We start from the raw sequence: 18,395 nt of genomic DNA on the forward strand, positions 1-18,395 counted from the left end.
ATTCCTTTTCTACCAGCTCTCCCAGAGCCCCAAGGAATCGAAACCCTTTCCTCCGACATCATCAAACAGTTCATGCCAGCAGACAACGCACCTGACTCTCCTCACTCTCCTCAACTTCCTCTTTAGTCTCCCTCCGCCGTCTTCCAGTTGGAAGAAAGCCAGAGGTCAATCATCACCTAACCATCTCGCGACAATGGGTGTCCCCGTCGTTTTGGCAACGGTTGCTGCGTGCGGTAGTATCGTGACGTCGATCAAGTCGAGCTGGGAGCTCCGGCGCATGGTCAAGAGAAAGAAGGAGCAGCATGAAGCTGATGATGAGGCGCCCTATGTCTTTCGCAAGTTGCGCCAGGCGTACTATGATGGGCTTATGACGGTGCCCGAGTACGAGCAATGGTACGAGAAGTTCCTCGTGGCCAAGGTCGAAAAGGACTGTAAGTTTGTGCTCCATTCAAGTCTTCACTGAGAGCAATAGGTATTAACCAGTCGCAGTGGCCGGCCTTCGCCGTATCCGCGCGCATCTCCGCATCATTGAGAACGGAGCGCCCATTACAGGCAATCGTCGATCGCGGTCGGTCGAACCAAGCAGGCGTCGGCAGTCTGTGACATTTGCACCGACTCCCCAGCATCCGGCCTATGTCGACTATCGACAGCCCAACCGTGGAAACATTGAGTACTATGCGGACCCACGCGCCAGGGTTGGCGCGCACCCTGATGAGTTTGTTCGACTGGAGCGGCAGTCGACGTACAGTCGTGCTTCGTCGTCGGACGCACAGTCGCGTGTCAGTCGGAGCTCATCAGCGCGGCATGAGTCTAGGGGTCGCTCGAGGAGGAGGTATGATAGCAGTGATTCGGATAGTGACGACTACTACTATGAGAAGAGGAGCTATCGCGGTAGGAGCTCAAACCGGTAGTCGCGCATTTTGTCTTTTGCGACTGATGTCGAGAGGGGGCGGTTCTTTTCAGGCGTTTGCGAGTAGTGGCAGGACTGGGTTGACTTTATGATGAATTTTCCTTTGTATTAGCATAGCGTAATGAACAATAGTAGTGCATTTCCATTTGTCGCGTTACTCCTTGGTTGTGAGGAAGGAGCGAACTGTATGGACGCAGAGCTGTAGTTGGAATCGTCGAGGGCAAGCAGCCAGTGGAGAGCTGGAGCAATTGGATTTCTAGCTGTAAGGCTGGAGCTCGAAGCTCCAGCCTTTGGGCAGGGGTCATCCGCGTCAGCCCCACATGGCGCATCCTTATGAAGGTGGGGCATCGAATTCTGCATGCTCTGACCGCCAAAATTTTGAATTTGTCCCCACCAGAGAGTGTGCTGACCCTTGCGCGCTGTCCTAGAATGCGCCCGCAGTTGTTTTCAACATAGGCATAAACAACACCGCAGACTGCCCGCTATCTACAACCATGGCCACTGTAGCCCCCCCTCCCTCGAAGAGGCAAAAGAGAGAAGAGATTGAGCGCACCACCGTCCAGCAAGATGTTTCCCCTCTGCTTGCGACGGATCTCGGGTCCTTCAAGGCCAATTTTGTTGATGGTGATGGGAACCAAATGGCCGATGTGATTGAGATCAACTTTGCCGATGCCTCCGAGAAGAATGTGTCTGCCTTGTTGAACACTATGATGGGGAGGGTACGATCACACCGGAGTCCCCTATACTCAACCTACCTCTTGAACTCATGCGCTGACACTTTTAACCCCAATTCAGGATCGTGAAGAATTCACGCCCTACCGCTTTCGCATCCACATCCCCGGAAGGGACGTCATTGTAGACCAATATCCCACAGATCTACTTGGACTCCTTAAAAAGCATGGCGTGAACAACCCCTTCGAAACGACCATCACCCTCTCCGCCGAGCCTCAGGCTGTTTTCAGGGTCCAGGCTGTCTCCCGTATGGCCCACAAGATCTCCGGCCACGGTCAACCTATCCTCTGCTGCCAGTTCTCTCCTCTTTCCTCTAGCCGCCTTGCCACAGGCAGCGGCGACAACACTGCGCGCATCTGGAATGTCGATACCGGTACACCCGAGAAGACGCTATCTGGGCATACAGGCTGGGTGATGAGTGTAAACTGGAGGCCAGATGGACAACAGCTGGCTACCTGCTCTATGGATAAGACTGTGCGGATATGGGACCCGGCGACTGGAAAGTCGACAGCCGAGCTCAAAGGGCATGCGAAGTGGGTCTTGGGATTGGCGTGGGAACCTTACCACTGTAAGTGTGGTTCTTGATTCTCGGGAAAACAACTTGTCATACTAACCGCAAGCAGTGTGGCGTGATGGCACGCCTAGACTTGCCTCTTGCTCCAAAGACGGCACTGCCAGGATATGGGTCGTCAACACTGGCCGTACTGAGCATGTGCTGAGCGGTCACAAGAGCTCAATTACCTGCGTGAGATGGGGCGGGACAGGCCAGGTATGGATTAACCTCAACATATCCACAAGATGACCTCCCATACTGACGAGTCCCGACAGATTTACACCGGCTCTCAAGACAGAACTGTTCGCATCTGGGATAGCGTAAAGGGCACCCTCGTCCAAAGTCTAACCGCCCACGGCCACTGGATCAACAACATTGCTCTCTCTAGCGACTTTGTCCTGAGAACAGGCTACCTAGACCACAGCAAGGAGGTCCCAGAGACAGAAGAAGCCAAGAGGGCCAAGGCCAAGGAGAGATTCGAAAAGGCCGTCAAGATCAACGGCAAGGTTGCCGAGAGGTTTGTCTCAGCGAGCGACGATTTCACAATGTACCTCTGGGATCCAACCAACAACGGGAACAAACCGGTGGCCAGACTGTTAGGTCACCAAAACAAGGTCAATCAGTGTGCCTTCTCGCCAGATGGCACCATGATTGCCAGCGCCGGTTGGGACAACCATACTGTAAGTTTTATCACATAACTTTTCTTTCCTTTCCAGTCCAAGTCTCACATGAAACAGAAACTATGGAACGCCAGAGACGGCAAGTTCTTGACCACTCTCAGAGGCCACGTCGGTCCGGTGTTCCAATGCGCCTGGTCAGCCGACAGCCGCTTGCTTGTTACTGGTAGCAGAGACTGCACCCTCAAGGTGTGGAACGTTTTGAAGGGCGCGCTGGCGAGGGATCTGCCGGGCCACGAGGACGAGGTGTATGCTGTGGACTGGGCGCCGAGGGACGGAGCCAAGGTGGCGTCTGGTGGGAAAGATAAGGCTGTCAGGACATGGATGAACTAGAGAGGAGGGGATGGTTGGTAAGAGTAAAGGAGAGGGGGGCGAGGAGTGATGATACCCTGATGGTAGAGGAATACAAAAAAAAATGATCGTGTATGTTGCTATTCGGAGGCAAAAGGTTGCATGTGACTAAAACACTGGAAATGAACAAACCTATCGCGAATAGGTCTTACTTAACGGATACAGGAGTACAGCATCCGGGAGGGCAAATCCGCCCTGTCACGACAGGTTGATGAGAACTTGACCGCCGAAGAACGGGTAATAGGGACGGGGGTCATGTTCCGTGATGATCACGAAATTTTACCGATACCTACTACCTACCTTGTCTTACGTACCTACGTACCCACGTACCCAATGCTGGAACGAGGCGCACACACACACACCCATCTAGCTAGACGAAGACGAGCTGTGAGGTGATTCTTCATTCGGCCGGGCCGTCTTCAGCTACTAGAATTTGGAGGTGTTCTCGGCATTTGTGGTACTGGGCGAGCCTTGGCTCATGTGCCGTCCCCGAACAGGTAGTTGTGAGAAATTGATCGGAGGATTTTGCTGAGTTTGGATCGTCATCACATAGAGTATGTATGAGAGAGTTTCTATCTTTGCCGAGCTTTCACCGCTACTGTCTCATTGGGGGACGGGAGTCTGCTCCAACACTTTCAGACGAGAGAGATAAAGAGTGGTAAAATGCCGCCAACCGAGATGGGAAATCAGGGTTGAGAATAAGGCCGGTTATGGAAAGACGGGAATAGCAACTCCTATCTGCAGAAGAGGAGAGCCATGGTTTGGCTTGTGATTGTTACTGGATACTATGTGTGAACTGGGCGGGATTTTCACCATGGCATGAAATGAGACGGTGACATCCTTCCCCTGGGATGCTTGGGACACTTCTTTTTTTTCCTGCAATGGGCCATCCCCGGCAGATCGTGGTGTCTAGACTACTGCGTAAACATGTGTGTGAGCAGACGCCGTGCATTAGTAGGTTGTTGCTGGCTTTGCTGCAGCTGTCTCCGATAGGTCCCGTGGAATCGGGGATCGTGGATGAGGTGCCTGTGGAGTGTTGATTCTCGGGGATAGCCCACAGGATGATGGTGCGGAGTGCATTGGAGAATGAGGGGATTGAGGGGACACACGTGGTTATGGTGTCCTGACTATTAGGTGGTGGTTTGGCGAGAGAACAGCCGTAGCAATTGTCCCTGTTGTCAGTCTGATGATAGGCATGGGTACCCATAATGTCGAGCTCACCATCAGATACCGGTAGTGAAGATAGAGAGAGCAATCTTGTGAAGAAATCACCTTGACAGAAGATGCCACAAATGACGGCACACATGTAGCCATCACGGAGATATACTCGGCCATTCGTCTCAGTCTAAAAGTAGCATCATGGCTGCTTGGTGGCATCATAGCGTTCGTTCAAACAGCGCCGTCAGAAGCAAGTCTCCGTTTCCAAGCATGTCAGAAATTCACTATGAGCTATTTTCTTCCCTGGGTGTCACATAACAGTGCGGCCAATGGAGAGATTGAAGGCATCAAAATACCATGGTACTTGACGGCCCTCCGATGTATGAGATGTCGTCGGCGGATGGCGTCTGATTTTAGCCTATCAAGGCCCTGTGTGGGCTCGGGAGATCTCGGGAATCCACGGTCAATGGTACCATGGCGCACATCAAACGGCCGTCCATGTGGCTGGGACAGGCTCATCGCTTCGCTTATATTTCGATCGGCCCGTGAAGCATGAAAATTTTTACATTTTACCTCTTCACGATGGACTGTCACCAAGCCGGTGATGGTCGGGTAGGTGATTATGTTGAGAACAATAAGCGCACCCAGCTTACCATCATTCGGCCAGGAAGGGTTTCTGTCTGTGCCTCATGACGGCACTTGCTGCCGAGTATTCCATTTCTGCGTGCTTTACAGACCTGATAAGAGGTCGACACGTTTCCCATGCTGTGCCTCTGACTGGACCGACAACGCTCCATGGGACGGCAGAGGAGACTCGGACCTTTTTTTCTCCGTTGAGGAGTTGCTCAATTAAGGTTGCTCTTAGTGGAATCTGACGTGTTTCGGTGGCTCATCTGTCTGGAAACGCTCCAAACAGCACCGCCGGCGCCCAGCCTTCTGGCCCCTCCCGCTCACCACAGCCCTGCGCTGTGACCAACCACCAGCGTCATCTTCCCTCTTCTGAACCTCTTCCCTCGGCCGGAGTAACGGACTCGAAGCCGATAATGGCTCTTGTCTATTTCCTGCGTTTGAGAACCATTATTTGCTTGAAATCAAGATATCACGGTCATGGATCTGATACAATATGTAGACCAAAGTCAATGACAAGCACAAGAGCTGTTATCGGCAGACCAGGCTACTGATCGGCACCAACTATCTCCACTGTTCCCGGCCCGGACCTTCCATACCTCTGGAATCCATCCGCTGATCTGCTTTTCAAGACCGGCAACGGTCCCAAGAGCCTGTGTCACGGAATTCGAGTGAGAGTCTTGGACCGGGTAATGGATGTCTCGATTGATATCTTGGTGCAGAACTTTCTTGTAAGAGGTCCTCGGCAAAGCATCCATTATCCAGGCAGCCAAGCCCGGCTGTTCAGGGTGTGGTTGCAGAACTGCATGTGGTTGACAGCGCTGTGATATCCAAGTCAAGCAGGAGGTACATAGCGGACAGGGCCCATACACATTGGAGGCCGCCGCTCAGGTGGGAGAAAGGATGGCGACCGCGAGCTTACTGGCCTCTGGAGCAGCTGCTTGTAAAGGAGTTGCTATCAAGGAGTTGAACTCCGCCAGGCTGAACCAGACGTCAGAGTGATAGATCAAGTTTTTCTGTTATCACACATCTCCTTCCCACAGCTCAACCCGTTGGTCACACTGTTCGCCATCACCTGGCCCTGACATGTGGCTTCGATTTGGTAACAGGAGACTTTAGATTACGTGATTGCCTGAGAGAAACGGCCGTACAACATGAAAGGCATGCTCAGAATCTTCGATCCATGACAGGTGCCGAGACAATGCGCAGGCAAGCCGCTGCATTATATAGGTAAGGAAGGCCGGAAACTGTTCGGAAAGAGAACTCTGTAACGCTCGCAAACCACCGTCGAATAAGAGCTGCAGTTATAAACAATAGGCGGGAGCGATTCGAGACTGATATTGGATAGCAGGAAGGAAGACGATCAAGAGATCATCAGCAAGCAAGCACAACAAAACTCTTTGGGAAAACTTCCAAGGCATTGAGTGGTGGGCTGGCCCCCTGTCACTGGATGGAAGCTGCGGAAGCCCAAGCTGGCCCCTGTCAGTCTTGGCATTCCTCTCGATGCCACCCTCGATGTCCCTTGTCCATCTCCACTGGTTTCGGGCTGGAATGACGAACAACGGGCTGGCGGGACGCTGCTTCTTGGTCCGTAGGGCCCACTTTCAGCACTCCCTTGAGCATTTTGCAGGCATAGCAGCGCCTATGAAGCGAGCTCCAACACCGATTAAAAGTGATCGAAGCTCCTCCAAGTTTCCATGATTTCCGTGATCTTCTTGCTTGCTCAAACCAAGACTCTTTCTCGGCAGCAGATCTCCGATCAAACTCAAAACCTGTCAGCCTTTGATCTTCACCTAGCTACGGACCAAAAGCTCAGAACCCCCCTAGGCTGCCACCCACACAGTCTTTAAACCATCCGTCTCCAAAAGCTCATCAGAGAGCCCCTGACCCCGTCAAACTCCCTAGTCAGCGTTTTCTGCAACGCCGTTGTCTGTCAACAAATAGAGACATCCGATCTTTCGATCTGGGTGGCTATCAACAGGCAAGTAGGTATGCCCAATCCTTAGCTCCCTTCTCGAGCGATTCACCCGTGGTTACTGCCATCCACTCGAGGGAAGAAAAGCCCCGGCTCTGGCTCGTTACGTCAGAGGGTGGACCACTGGGCACTAACCTGATCCCCGCCCTCAAAATACTATGCTGCCCTATTTTGAGTGACAAGGCCCAATTGGTCTGACTGGAGATATTTCCTAACAGATTTCGAGCATCAAGTCTCGCGAAGTCTTTGTTCTCCTCTCCCGCCCCCGGCATCTTCCAGGCTCTTTTACGCTGCGCAACTCTTTCGTCCGTCCACCGAGAAGTCTTATCAGGCTTTACACCACACTAGACGCGCCATCCCCGTTTGCCGCAGCTCTTCTGGCCGCACCGTTAAGCTTGTTCACAAAGCCACCTTGCGTCACTACAATCCGAGCGTCAGCTTAGCTCCTTTATGGTCATCCGCCCTAAGCTCGTCCCACAGTTGTTGAGACGGTTACATTTCCTGGTTCTGTTTGGGCACTTGTGACCTGTCGACAAGCCAAAGACGCCGTTACCGACAGCACTCTCGCGCATCCTGCAAGCTTGGCTGTTTACCGTTGGGAGAATATCCGTTGCAAAAGCTTCATCCTTGCCCTTGGCCCCCATGAACTTGTCACTGGGGATTTTCCAGTAGCTACGACCACCGACTCCTCGCCAACGGCCCTTCTACAATCCCACCTACCTGTTGATAGCAAGAGACGGCCAGTCATCTGCCCATTATGACGGTTTTTATTGCTTCACTGTGAGTCTCTTGCTGTCAATGCTGTGCGGGCTGCCTGAAGCACTATACTTACGCTTTTTCTGTACAGATTCCTCCCCAAGACTATTCATTTCACACTCCCCGGCACACCTCCGCGCGGGTCTCGCTCCGAGAAGCCTCAGCCCAATCTGAGGCCAGCGCCACCTCAGCGGCAGCCTAGCCTCTTCCAACCGCCCAGTATCACCCCGCCTCATACTCCGACCGACGAGAAGAAGCCCAGCGGTCTCTTCACTAACGAGGATGGGCTGCGGGTTCATATTCCAACAACGACAGCGATTGGAGAAGATGGTGTTCGTGCGCCAGCTGACCGAAGCTCTCCCACCTGGGGAGGTCGTTTAGATCAGCCAATGTCGCGGGCGAACTCACCGCCACCTCCTTCGTTGATCCAGAAGGCTAGAAACCTGCATCAGAAGGCCAAGGAGATGGGTCGGGCCGGCATCACACAACCTCGCACACTCGATAGAAGCGAGAGCCACGAGAGGGTTTTTGCACATGCCAACTGGAAGATCGTTAACGCTGACCAGGGCAATGGCGGTCTTCGAAATGCTGCCGAGGCGGCTTCCAGAGAGGGAAAGGTTGGAGACTGCACTTGGGTCGGCACCCTTGGTATGCCCACGGATGCTCTCCAGGGCACTCAACAACTCCAGGATATTCAGGACAAGCTCGCCACGGAGCACGACATGCTCAGTGTCTGCCCCTCCGACAAGGACTTCGATGGACACTACTCTCACTTCTGTAAACAAATTCTGTGGCCAGTGTTTCATTACCAGATTCCCGACAATCCCAAGAGCAAGGCATACGAGGACCATTCATGGAAATACTATGTCAATGTCAACCAAGCGTTCGCCGATGTCATTGTTAAGAACTGGAAGCGGGGCGACGTCGTTTGGGTCCACGACTACCATCTTCTCTTGGTCCCTGGCATGGTACGAAAGAAGCTGCCAGAAGCCAAGATTTGCTTCTTCCTTCACGTGGCCTTCCCGTCATCTGAAGTGTTCCGTTGCCTGGCGGTTCGGAAACAGCTGCTGGAAGGCATGCTCGGCGCCAATCTGATTGGATTCCAGATCCACGAGTACACGAGACATTTCCTTCAGACCTGCAGTCGACTCCTTAGTGCGGAGGCCACTCCAGATGGACTCCAGTTGGAAGACCGCTTTGTCGACGTTGTCAACCTCCCAATTGGGATCGATCCTGTTAGTCTCAGCCAGCATCGTGAAGAAGATGAGGTTAAGAGATGGCTGGACACCATGAGGGAGCGTTACGCTGGCAAGAAGCTCATTGTTGCTCGCGACAAACTGGATCACGTTCGTGGCGTGAGACAAAAGCTCCTCTCATATGAGCTTTTCCTGAATAAGAATCCGGAGTGGAGGGACAAGGTTGTCCTCATCCAAGTGGCGCTTTCCACCAGCGAGAAGAGCGAGCTGGACGCGACTGTTAGCGACATTGTCACTCGCGTCAACTCCTCGTGGGCCAACTTGGCGTACCAGCCCGTCGTCTACCTCAAGCAAGACATCGACTATGCGCAGTATCTTGCTCTATTGAGCGTTGCGGACGCCCTCATGATCACCAGCCAACGCGAGGGCATGAACCTAACCTCGCATGAGTACCTCTTTTGCCAGGACGGCAAGATCAGCGAAAAGAAGCATGGATCTCTGATTCTCTCTGAGTTCACTGGCACGTCGTCCCTCTTTGGCGGAAATGAGCTTTCGGTCAACCCTTGGGATTATCGGGCCTGTGCGGATGCGATCAAGAAGGCTCTGGAGATGGGGGATGAGGAGAAAGAGATGCGATGGACCAAACTGTACGAGGCAGTCACCCACCACACAGGGTCTCATTGGTTTTCCGAGATCCTGGCTCGCCTCGATGTTGTGTATGAACAACAGCACCGTCACGACCAAACCTCTGTTCCCCGACTTTCACTCAACACGCTGGTTCAACAGTACAACAGGACGGAGAGAAGGCTGTTTATCCTCGATTTTGAGGGCACCCTGGTCAGCTGGGGGCCAGTCAACCAGATCATTCCTGTCAGCCCACAGGTATGCTTTCTTCAGCAATTTCCTTTTGAGTGATCATCAACTAACAGAGCACTACTAGCGCACTCTTGACGTATTGAACGACCTGCTCCTTGACGATCGTAACACTATTTATGTTATGTCTGGCCGCAGACCGGAAGAGCTGGATCGTCTGTTCCGCCGTGTCCCTAATCTCGGCCTCATTGCTGAGAACGGTTGTTTCCTCAGAGACTGTGGTAGCACCGAGTGGACCGAGATGGCTGATGCGGATCAAATCCGCTCCTGGAAGGATTCCGTCAGAGGTATCCTGACATACTACATCGAGCGCACCCCAGGCGCCGAGATAGAGGATCGGCGCTGCTCGCTCATCTTCCACTATAAGTCGGCGGAAGATTACGAATCTGCCACCCGACAGGCCTTGGATTGTGCTAGTCACATCAACGACGCTTGTGAGGACCAGCGAGTCCACGCTATTCCCATGGAGGGCTGCGTCCTTGTGGAGCCGCTTGACTGGACCAAGAGCACGGCTGCCCAAAGGATCTTTTCCGATCTTCGCGACCGCATGGCGCCAGATGCGACTCACACGTCGCCAGTGGACTTCCTCATGGTTGTCGGTGATGGACGTGAGGACGAGAAGGTCTTCAAGTGGGCCAACGGTTTGGGCGAGGAGGGCCTTGTGGAAGAGGTTGTGACGGTCAGCCTGGGAACAAGAAACACGGAGGCGACCGCCACCATGACACAGGGCGTGAGTGGTAAGTGACAATAATCACGGAGGATCGATTTGCAGAGTCAAGACTAACACGCAATACAGGTGTACTCATGGCTCTACAGAGACTGGGATCAATCGCGTAAGCAGTTGCCCTATCCCCTCCCTAGCCCCCTTTGCTAGGCCAGATGCCAATGGTAATGTTGCAGGTCCGTTGTGCCCACGCAACATCGCCGGAAGAGCTCTGTTAGAGGTGTGACTCTGCCGCCAGACGCTGAGCTCCAGTTCCTGCCGACGTCGTAGTTGACTCGGGGGTCCGTGTGGGGTCAGTGTGGTGTGCGCCGTTATTCGGTATGATGAGGTGTGGTACCTACCCTGCCTTGTTGTTGTTTTGCTTGGCTTGGTCGGGTTGATTTGTCGCCCCTTTTTGCGAGCATATACTGCAGCGTTTATTTGTATGCGCTCGGCTCCTTGCATGGTAGAACCTCGTGTGTTCTGCCAGCGCAGCCAAGACTGTTGTTTTTGTGCTTCTGGGTCTTGTCGCAGTTTTTACGCCGTCCTGTATGGTATTCTTTTACGATGAGGCAAGCCTCTACGTTCTACAGTGGACTTTAAGGCGATTGGGATGGAAATTCTATGGGTTAACACAAAGAAAAGCAGACCGTCGAAACGCTATGATACGCGAACTCGTCGATAGTATCGAACGGATTCGGAGGGCAAAGAGAGAGAGAGATTGGAATTGCTTCAGCAATGATTAAGGGCCTCGGTATAGATATGGGATGGGGGTTTATTTCTTTTCGGTGGTGGAAACTTTGGTGGCCTTCTCCTTCTTTGCTCAAGAGTTGTTAGCCTGCACATGTTTTATCGATTGCATGTTTATATGGATCATGGCGTTTGGAGCCTGTATTCGTTGGTTGATGAGCTGTCCCAGATCATGACAGGCGGTTTACCTATCTTACCTAGTTTATTGTACTGTACAAAGTGGAACATGGAATACATTTTTGCTCTCCTCTGCTCCCTAGAGACCTATGTTTTGTTTGCGTTCGGAACCATAACCAACATTGACCCCCTTCGGCAATGACATATGTTCCGCTATCGGATGGCGGGGTTTGTCCTGGTTCTCTTTTCCTAGGTACCCCGCGATTTCCAGCCAATCTTGCATTATCCCTGGACCCCTGAAAAGAACTTTGACGAGCTGCCCCTCATTCAGTGGGCAGCCGCGAGACAAGCCGAATCGGAGAGAGCTCAGGCCCCAAGGACATTAGGTAGGGCAATACCATCAGAGCAAGTGGCTTGCTGACCTCGGACTGTTTCATACCGTGTTTTGAGCGACGGTCAAGTCGAGGTATCATCACTCGAATCCGTTTTGGTCTTTGTAGTATTCGAAGACTGAGACTTTCCGGTTTGTACCTAGGTAGTTTGCTTTGAGTCATCCCCTATTGAGCTACTTCGGCGCAAGATCACCTGCACAAACAGAAGGGCGGATTTACAACACTTCTACCGCATATCAAGTCAACAAAAAACATCAAGATGGCTTCAAAGTTTCCTCCACCTCCGGTCAACACCATCGACTGGTCCAATGTCGGCTTCAAAGTTAGAGAAGGTCCGTACCACCTACTACCAACCACCACAAGTTCCATTGACAAACCCTTGTATTACTTACACACCTCGACAGTAAACGGCCACATTGAATCCCATTACTCGGTCAAGACAGGCCAATGGTCACCCCTCCAGTTCGTCACCGACCCCTACATCCGCCTCCACGGCATGGCCCCGGCCCTCAACTACGGCCAGCAAGCCTACGAAGGCCTCAAAGCCTTCCGCCTCCCGGGCAACAACAAGATCGCCATATTCCGCCCTGACCGCAACGCGGCCCGGCTCCAGCACTCGGCTGAGTTCATCTCTGTCCCTCCGGTCCCTGTCGACCTCTTTATCGCCGCAGTCAAGGCGGCTGTCGCTCTCAACGCCGAATTCGTGCCTCCCCACGAGACAGGCGCGGCGATGTACATTCGGCCGCAAGTCTATGGTTCTTCGGCCCAGTTGGGACTGACGCCGCCGGAGGAGTACATGTTTTGCGTTTATGTCTTGCCCACGGGGGTTTACCACGGGACTCACCCTGTCAGGGCGCTGATTATGGATGAGTTTGACCGGGCTGCCCCGAATGGGACGGGGAGCGCCAAGGTGGGGGGGAACTATGCTCCTGTGCTGCGGTGGAGTGATAAGGCTCGGGGGGAGGGGTATGGCATCACGCTGCATTTGGACAGCAAGAGGCACGAGGAGGTGGATGAGTTTTCTACGAGTGGGTTTATTGGGGTTTTGAGGGAGGGGGGCAAGGTGACGCTGGTGGTGCCGGATAGTAGGGCGGTGATTGACAGTGTTACTAGTCTGAGTGTGCAGGAGATTGGGAGGGATTTTGGTTGGGGGGTGGAGAAGAGGGCGGTAGGTTCTTCATTGTGGTGAACACGAAGGCAAATGGCTAACGGCGATGGGTTGTGACAGATCAAGTATGACGAGCTGCCCAAGTTCTCAGAGGTGCTGGCTGCGGGCACGGCAGCTGCTCTTGTGCCCATCCGGTCGATCACCAAACGTGACAGCAACCGGCTTGCGGGACAGGCTCGCGTGTCTAGCAGCAATGGCGCGGAGACTGTTACGTACATTCCCGAGGGTATCGAGGAGCCAGGCGAGATCTGCACCAAGCTTCTCGAGCAACTTAAGGGTATCCAGCTCGGCAAGATCGAGGACAAGTTTGGCTGGCGGTTCGAGGTCACGGAGCAGGATGGCAAGAGCGTTGTCGGCGCGAGTGACTCGGGTGGCGCTGCGGATGCTGATTCTGTGGACCAGCTTGACTAGGAAGTTTCGTTTTTTGGACCATGGGACTTGTGATCCGAGTGTTGTCACTTGGACGATGGTGTAGTGTAGGAGGTATCCTGGGCCGCGGTGCATTACCCGAGGCTCACCATCTTTATTACCTTACGGAGTTGTTGTCGGGATAAACAAAAACAGGGTTAAACAAGAGATGTCACTAACAAAAAAAAAAAGTCCCGCACTTTTCTCGAGCTCAGACAAGTCCCCGCTGTGAAACCTTTGCATATTCGATCTTTGCACTGCCACAATGTCGGCTCCAAAACCCCTCACTATCGTGACCTGCTTGTCCGGAGTGTGTTACAGGTCTTGGCGCATGGGAAGGAAGGGGACATTACCGCGGGATTTGCATTCTGTAATGGCATTCCTTGGGTGGTGGAAAGGCATCTGGCGGGATGCTGTTTTGAGGATAGAGGAGGTGGGCTCAATCAGGATCGACTCTGTTGTGGAACCCCTGGATGTGATGGCACCATTGGGGATAGAAGGAGGGGGGTTGTTTGCGAGCTGAGGGATATGGGGGAAGCATAGTTACTGCTCTGTTGCTGCATTTGCCCATGCCGTGAGATGGATGTTGGAGGTCAGAAAGAGGCCATGTCCGAGGTTGCACTGTCGCTCTTTATTCCATGAATCTTCGATCATTACATTTCGAGTCACCATAGCGTTTTCTCTTTAAAGACCACACTCTCGCTCGTTCAGTGACGCGCGCTCTTGCTGCTTGGTGATCCTGAATTCAACTCCCTCCCGCACTCTGCTGTCGACGGTCAAAACAAGAAACCCGAAGGAATCCAAGCCATCACCTGTCGTCTCTCCAAAAAGATCCCAGCCCAAATCCCCGACTTGGCACATACTCGGAACGCTGCCGCGGTGGGCGGCCTCCGGGAGTAAAAGAGGCATGTGCCCCTGCCAACCCTTCCTGGGTCTTTGGGAACAAACCCGGAGGACTGGGTTGTCATTGAATGGTGCAAGGGTTCTGCTTGGCAATCAGGTTCTGGGCTTGGGTGGAGCGAGCCAGAAAGCTTAGGGCTTGCCAAGAGCGATGCCAAGGTCAGCTTGGCAACCGTGGGGTTTGGAACAAGACATGGCGGTGGTGGAATTTTGATGTCTTCATCCGAAGTGGATTGATGATGGGAGGGGATGATGGGTTGGTGAGGTCATTGAGGGAGGGGGAAGATGTGTGTTATCGGGAGAGTTTGAAGCTCTGAAGTGAAGTGTCGGTTAGAGTTGGGCCGTTTGCTGAAAGGCATGGGGATCTTATCAGACCATGTTGTCTTACACACCTCATTTTCTGGCTCTCAACTCATTCTGGGATGGTTGTGAGGTTGGACTTTTGGGTTTTGGTGAGTTAGACTGGGAGACGGTCGGCCTCTTACATTTCACTGTCTATGATGGGCCAGTCCGTGGACTTCGTGTTCGAAGTGGACGCCTTAACGGGGCACGGTGTTGATTCCCTACCTGAGGTACCTTACGTATCTTTCGTGGTCCTCAGCTCACAGACGACCGATACTTACACGGTCTCGTCCCCAAGCCCCAACATCCCTATTCCTTGATTCCTTCGTGTCCTTGCCGTGTCGATCTCTAACCTGCTTGGTAGGTAGGTAGCATCAACCACGCTTCCACCACTTAACCCGATGGCTGCCGCGGGGCATGCCGGCCAGGGATAGACCCCCGCGGCTGTAGACGGTGACGGGAAGGATGGAGCAGGGAGGTGCTCAATCAAGCGCGCATGCATGACCTTCACGAGCATGTAGCTCACCCTCGTTGACACTGACCACTCACATGAGATATCGCTATCTGCCCTTAGAATGACTAGAGGACGGGACGTTGAGCTGGACCCAAGGACCCAGCGCCCTACCACGGAGCTCCCCAGAAGCTCGTGTGCTCGCGACCCCCATGACCCACACCACTGAACGTTGCGAGAAACGTGTTTTACCGATATCTCATTATGCAAATCTATCTCGCATCCTTATCTCTCGGTTGTTTCGACTGGTGGACGAGAAGCTGAGTCTCGTCTTGAGACAAGCTGAACTATAAAGCCGACACAGCACGATCCTGTCGGTTTTGTTCCGAGATATCATCCCTTTTCTTGACTTTCATGTTCATCATACCAAGTCTTGACCCCATTCCATGACCAGCAACGCAACAGTTCAACGTTCAACTGCCGAAGCCATAACCCTGACACCATGCCCGACACACCACCACCACCGATAACATCGAAGGCCAATGACGACCCGCCTCCCCTAAACAATGTCCCGTCTGAATCCACGGCCCGCTCTACCGGTATCTCCTTTGGGCCAGACTTGCGAGGAGACATCGGACCTAGCCAGGCCGGCGGTATTTACAACACCAGAAGCATCACAAGGGCGTCTTTTGACAGACGAACCGCCGGTGACATCTCTCAGGAGAATGGTGGACCTTCCAACAGTAGCGGTGATGTGGAAGAGGGGGATGACTGGCGTGACAAGCATGGCAAAACGAAGCAGGTGTTTAAGGGTACTACACTGTTATGGTGTGTCGGGCTCCATTTTCCTTTTTTGATGCTGCTCTTTAGGATGTTGTGATACTAACAAGATTCTGCATGTCTGTAGGCTAGCATACCAATCCATCGGTGTTATCTACGGAGACATTGGCACCAGGTATGATCGTCAGACGTCTCGGTTGCTGTCCGGTAGCAATGCTGATCCCCAGGGGTAGTCCCCTGTATGTCTACTCGTCGACATTCCTCGAACCGCCTACTCAAGAAGACCTTCTGCAAGTGCTCTCAGTCATCATCTGGTCGTTGACCATTATGGTCACGGTCAAATATGTCTTTATCATCCTGCACGCGGACAATGAGGGAGAAGGTGGCACTTTCAGTTGTTACTCACTCCTTACCAGATTTGTGAATCCCCTCAACAAAGCCCACCCTCGAATCATGCTGGCAATTACTTACAGATGGGGACAGGCAAACATCACCTCGCGCGACCCTCGAGAAGAAGTGCTTGTGCGCATGGAACGCCACTCGACAATGGACATGCGCAAACCGAACCGTACCATTCGCGACCGGATCGAACGAAGCAAGTTTACCCATGGGCTCCTCAAGACGATTGGAGTCTTGGCCGTATCCATGGTCATTGCCGACGGTGTCCTTACACCCGCTCAATCCGTCCTTGGCGCTGTCCAGGGGCTCAAGGTCGTGAAGCCAGACCTGTCATCTTCGGCAATTGTCGGTACCTCTTGTGGCATCCTCATTGTCTTGTTCCTGATACAGCCGTTCGGAACCACCAAGCTCGCCTCGGCGTTTGCTCCCATAGTCATCATTTGGTTGGGATTCAACGGCGGTTTTGGCATCTACAACCTCGTAAAATACGACTGGGTGGTGCTCAAGGCCTTCAGTCCTTATTTTGCCATCCAACTCTTCTCGCAGCACAAGACACAGGGTTGGAGGATGCTGGGCGGTATCCTGTTATCCTTTACGGGAGTGGAAGCATTGTTTGCGGATCTTGGTGCCTTCAGCCTTCGCGCTATTCAGCTGAGCTGGATGTGCTACGCCTACCCTTGCTTGTTGCTGGCGTACATCGGTCAAGCGGCCTTCATCAGTGTTCACCCCGAAGCCTATGCCAACCCCTTCTTCAACTGTGTCCCCCCGGGCATGCTCTACCCTTCCCTGGTGGTAGCCGTCCTGGCAGCCATCGTCGCCAGCCAGGCCATGATCACAGCAACATTTCAGCTCACCAGCCAAATCATGAAGCTCTCCTACTGCCCCCAAGTCAAGGTGGTGCACACCTCTCGCGTCTTCCACGGCCAGCTTTACGTCCCCTTCCTCAACTGGATCCTCATGATCGGCGCTGTCCTCGTCACAGCCGTCTACAGCGACACCACCCGCCTCGGCAACGCCTACGGCGTCTGCGTCATGTTCGTCACCTTCTTCGACACCTGCATGGTCACGCTTGTGGCGCTGATAGTCTGGAAACTGTCCCCGTTTTTGATCTTCATCCCCTGGCTCTTCTTCGCCACCATGGACGGGCTGTATCTCTCCTCGGCTCTCAACAAAGTCCCGGACGGGGCGTGGTTCACCATCACCGTCTCTGGGATCCTCACTGCCATCTTCCTCCTCTGGAGATTTGGCAAGGAGAACCAGTGGCGCGCCGAGGCGGAGGACCGCTTCAGGCCTACTGAACTTGTTGGTAAGGACCAGAAGGGACATTTGTGCCTTACGCCCAAATGGGGAGGTGAACCGTTGAGTGTCATTAGAGGTTTGGGGATCTACTTTGATAAGACGGGTGTGTTGACTCCAGCTGTCTTCACACATTTTGTCAGTAAATTTGTCGCTGTACCTGAGGTGGCTGTCTTTTTCCATCTTCATCCGGTGGAGATCCCGACTGTTCCCCCTGAGGAGAGGTATCACGTCTCAAAGTTTGGGACTTTACCGGGGTGTTACCGGCTGGTGATCAAGCACGGGTTCATGGACGAGGTGATCAGTCCTGATTTGGCTGCGTTGATATACAACCAGGTGAGGAAGGCGATTATCCGGCAGGCGAAGGAGCGGCTGGGACTGGACTCGTCAAAGGAGGTGGGGGATGAGGACGAGGACGAGGTCGGTGGGGAGAAGAATGGGGATAATAATACCACGAGTACCAGCGCCAGGACTACTACTACCACGGGGTTGGCGGGTGGACCTCCTGGGCTGAACTCGAGGTCGAATAAGCTGCCGGTGGAATTGAGGGATCATGAGGTTGCGGATGAGCTGGCCAAGCTTGATAAGGCTTTTGCGGCGAAGATTATGTATATTGTTGGCAAGGAGCAGATGAGGGTGAGGAGGTCGAGCTCGATTGGGAGGAGGATTGTGCTGTCGATTTTCTTGTGGATTAGGGAGAATACGAGGGCGAAGATTGCGAATTTGAGGTTGGCTATGGATAGGGTTGTTGAGGTTGGGTTTGTGAAGGAGATATGATGGGGGGTTGGGTGGCCCGTGTAGGTCGCGCGATGTTGGATCAGGAGCAACTTGTTGTCGATAAGTGGGGCCTCTTTGTGTGGATGGCTTTGGCTGATGGAAAT

The 18,395-nt window shown here is 53.3% G+C and overlaps 7 protein-coding genes across 7 annotated transcripts; 6 read left to right on the forward strand and 1 right to left on the reverse strand.

Annotated features, from left to right (window-relative positions):
- Positions 1–193: 193 nt before the first annotated feature.
- Positions 194–911, forward strand: QC761_105660 (uncharacterized protein; the record flags this gene model as incomplete). The annotated part of the gene is made up of 2 exons (XM_062873820.1): positions 194–431; positions 490–911. The coding sequence occupies 2 exons, from the start codon at positions 194–196 to the stop codon at positions 909–911; spliced, it is 660 nt and encodes a 219-aa protein (XP_062736898.1).
- A 372-nt stretch (positions 912–1,283) lies between these two features.
- On the forward strand, positions 1,284–3,321 carry RSA4 (ribosome assembly). Its single transcript, XM_062873821.1, has 5 exons — positions 1,284–1,629; positions 1,706–2,210; positions 2,266–2,411; positions 2,471–2,875; positions 2,933–3,321. Exons 1-5 carry the CDS (start codon positions 1,405–1,407, stop codon positions 3,203–3,205), a joined length of 1,554 nt encoding a protein of 517 aa, XP_062736899.1. The 5' UTR covers positions 1,284–1,404; the 3' UTR covers positions 3,206–3,321.
- Positions 3,322–3,998: 677 nt separating this feature from the next.
- On the reverse strand, positions 3,999–4,529 carry QC761_105674 (uncharacterized protein; the record flags this gene model as incomplete). The annotated part of the gene is made up of 1 exon (XM_062873822.1): positions 3,999–4,529. The coding sequence occupies one exon, from the start codon at positions 4,527–4,529 to the stop codon at positions 3,999–4,001; it is 531 nt and encodes a 176-aa protein (XP_062736900.1).
- A 2,176-nt stretch (positions 4,530–6,705) lies between these two features.
- On the forward strand, positions 6,706–7,426 carry QC761_105679 (uncharacterized protein; the record flags this gene model as incomplete). Its single annotated transcript, XM_062873823.1, has 3 exons — positions 6,706–6,850; positions 6,887–6,993; positions 7,202–7,426. The coding sequence occupies 3 exons, from the start codon at positions 6,706–6,708 to the stop codon at positions 7,424–7,426; spliced, it is 477 nt and encodes a 158-aa protein (XP_062736901.1).
- Positions 7,427–7,740: 314 nt separating this feature from the next.
- On the forward strand, positions 7,741–10,645 carry TPS3 (Trehalose-6-P synthase/phosphatase complex subunit; the record flags this gene model as incomplete). The annotated part of the gene is made up of 4 exons (XM_062873824.1): positions 7,741–7,763; positions 7,831–9,817; positions 9,876–10,545; positions 10,605–10,645. 4 exons carry the CDS (start codon positions 7,741–7,743, stop codon positions 10,643–10,645), a joined length of 2,721 nt encoding a protein of 906 aa, XP_062736902.1.
- A 1,384-nt stretch (positions 10,646–12,029) lies between these two features.
- On the forward strand, positions 12,030–13,349 carry QC761_105690 (uncharacterized protein; the record flags this gene model as incomplete). The annotated part of the gene is made up of 3 exons (XM_062873825.1): positions 12,030–12,102; positions 12,175–12,938; positions 12,999–13,349. 3 exons carry the CDS (start codon positions 12,030–12,032, stop codon positions 13,347–13,349), a joined length of 1,188 nt encoding a protein of 395 aa, XP_062736903.1.
- Positions 13,350–15,541: 2,192 nt separating this feature from the next.
- Positions 15,542–18,291, forward strand: QC761_105700 (uncharacterized protein; the record flags this gene model as incomplete). Its single annotated transcript, XM_062873826.1, has 4 exons — positions 15,542–15,867; positions 15,947–15,994; positions 16,053–16,239; positions 16,303–18,291. The coding sequence occupies 4 exons, from the start codon at positions 15,542–15,544 to the stop codon at positions 18,289–18,291; spliced, it is 2,550 nt and encodes an 849-aa protein (XP_062736904.1).
- Between the last annotated feature and the right edge of the window lie 104 nt (positions 18,292–18,395).

The sequence above is a fragment of the Podospora bellae-mahoneyi genome (genome assembly GCF_035222275.1).
Source record: "Podospora bellae-mahoneyi strain CBS 112042 chromosome 1 map unlocalized CBS112042p_1, whole genome shotgun sequence".
Classification (NCBI taxonomy): domain Eukaryota; kingdom Fungi; phylum Ascomycota; class Sordariomycetes; order Sordariales; family Podosporaceae; genus Podospora; species Podospora bellae-mahoneyi.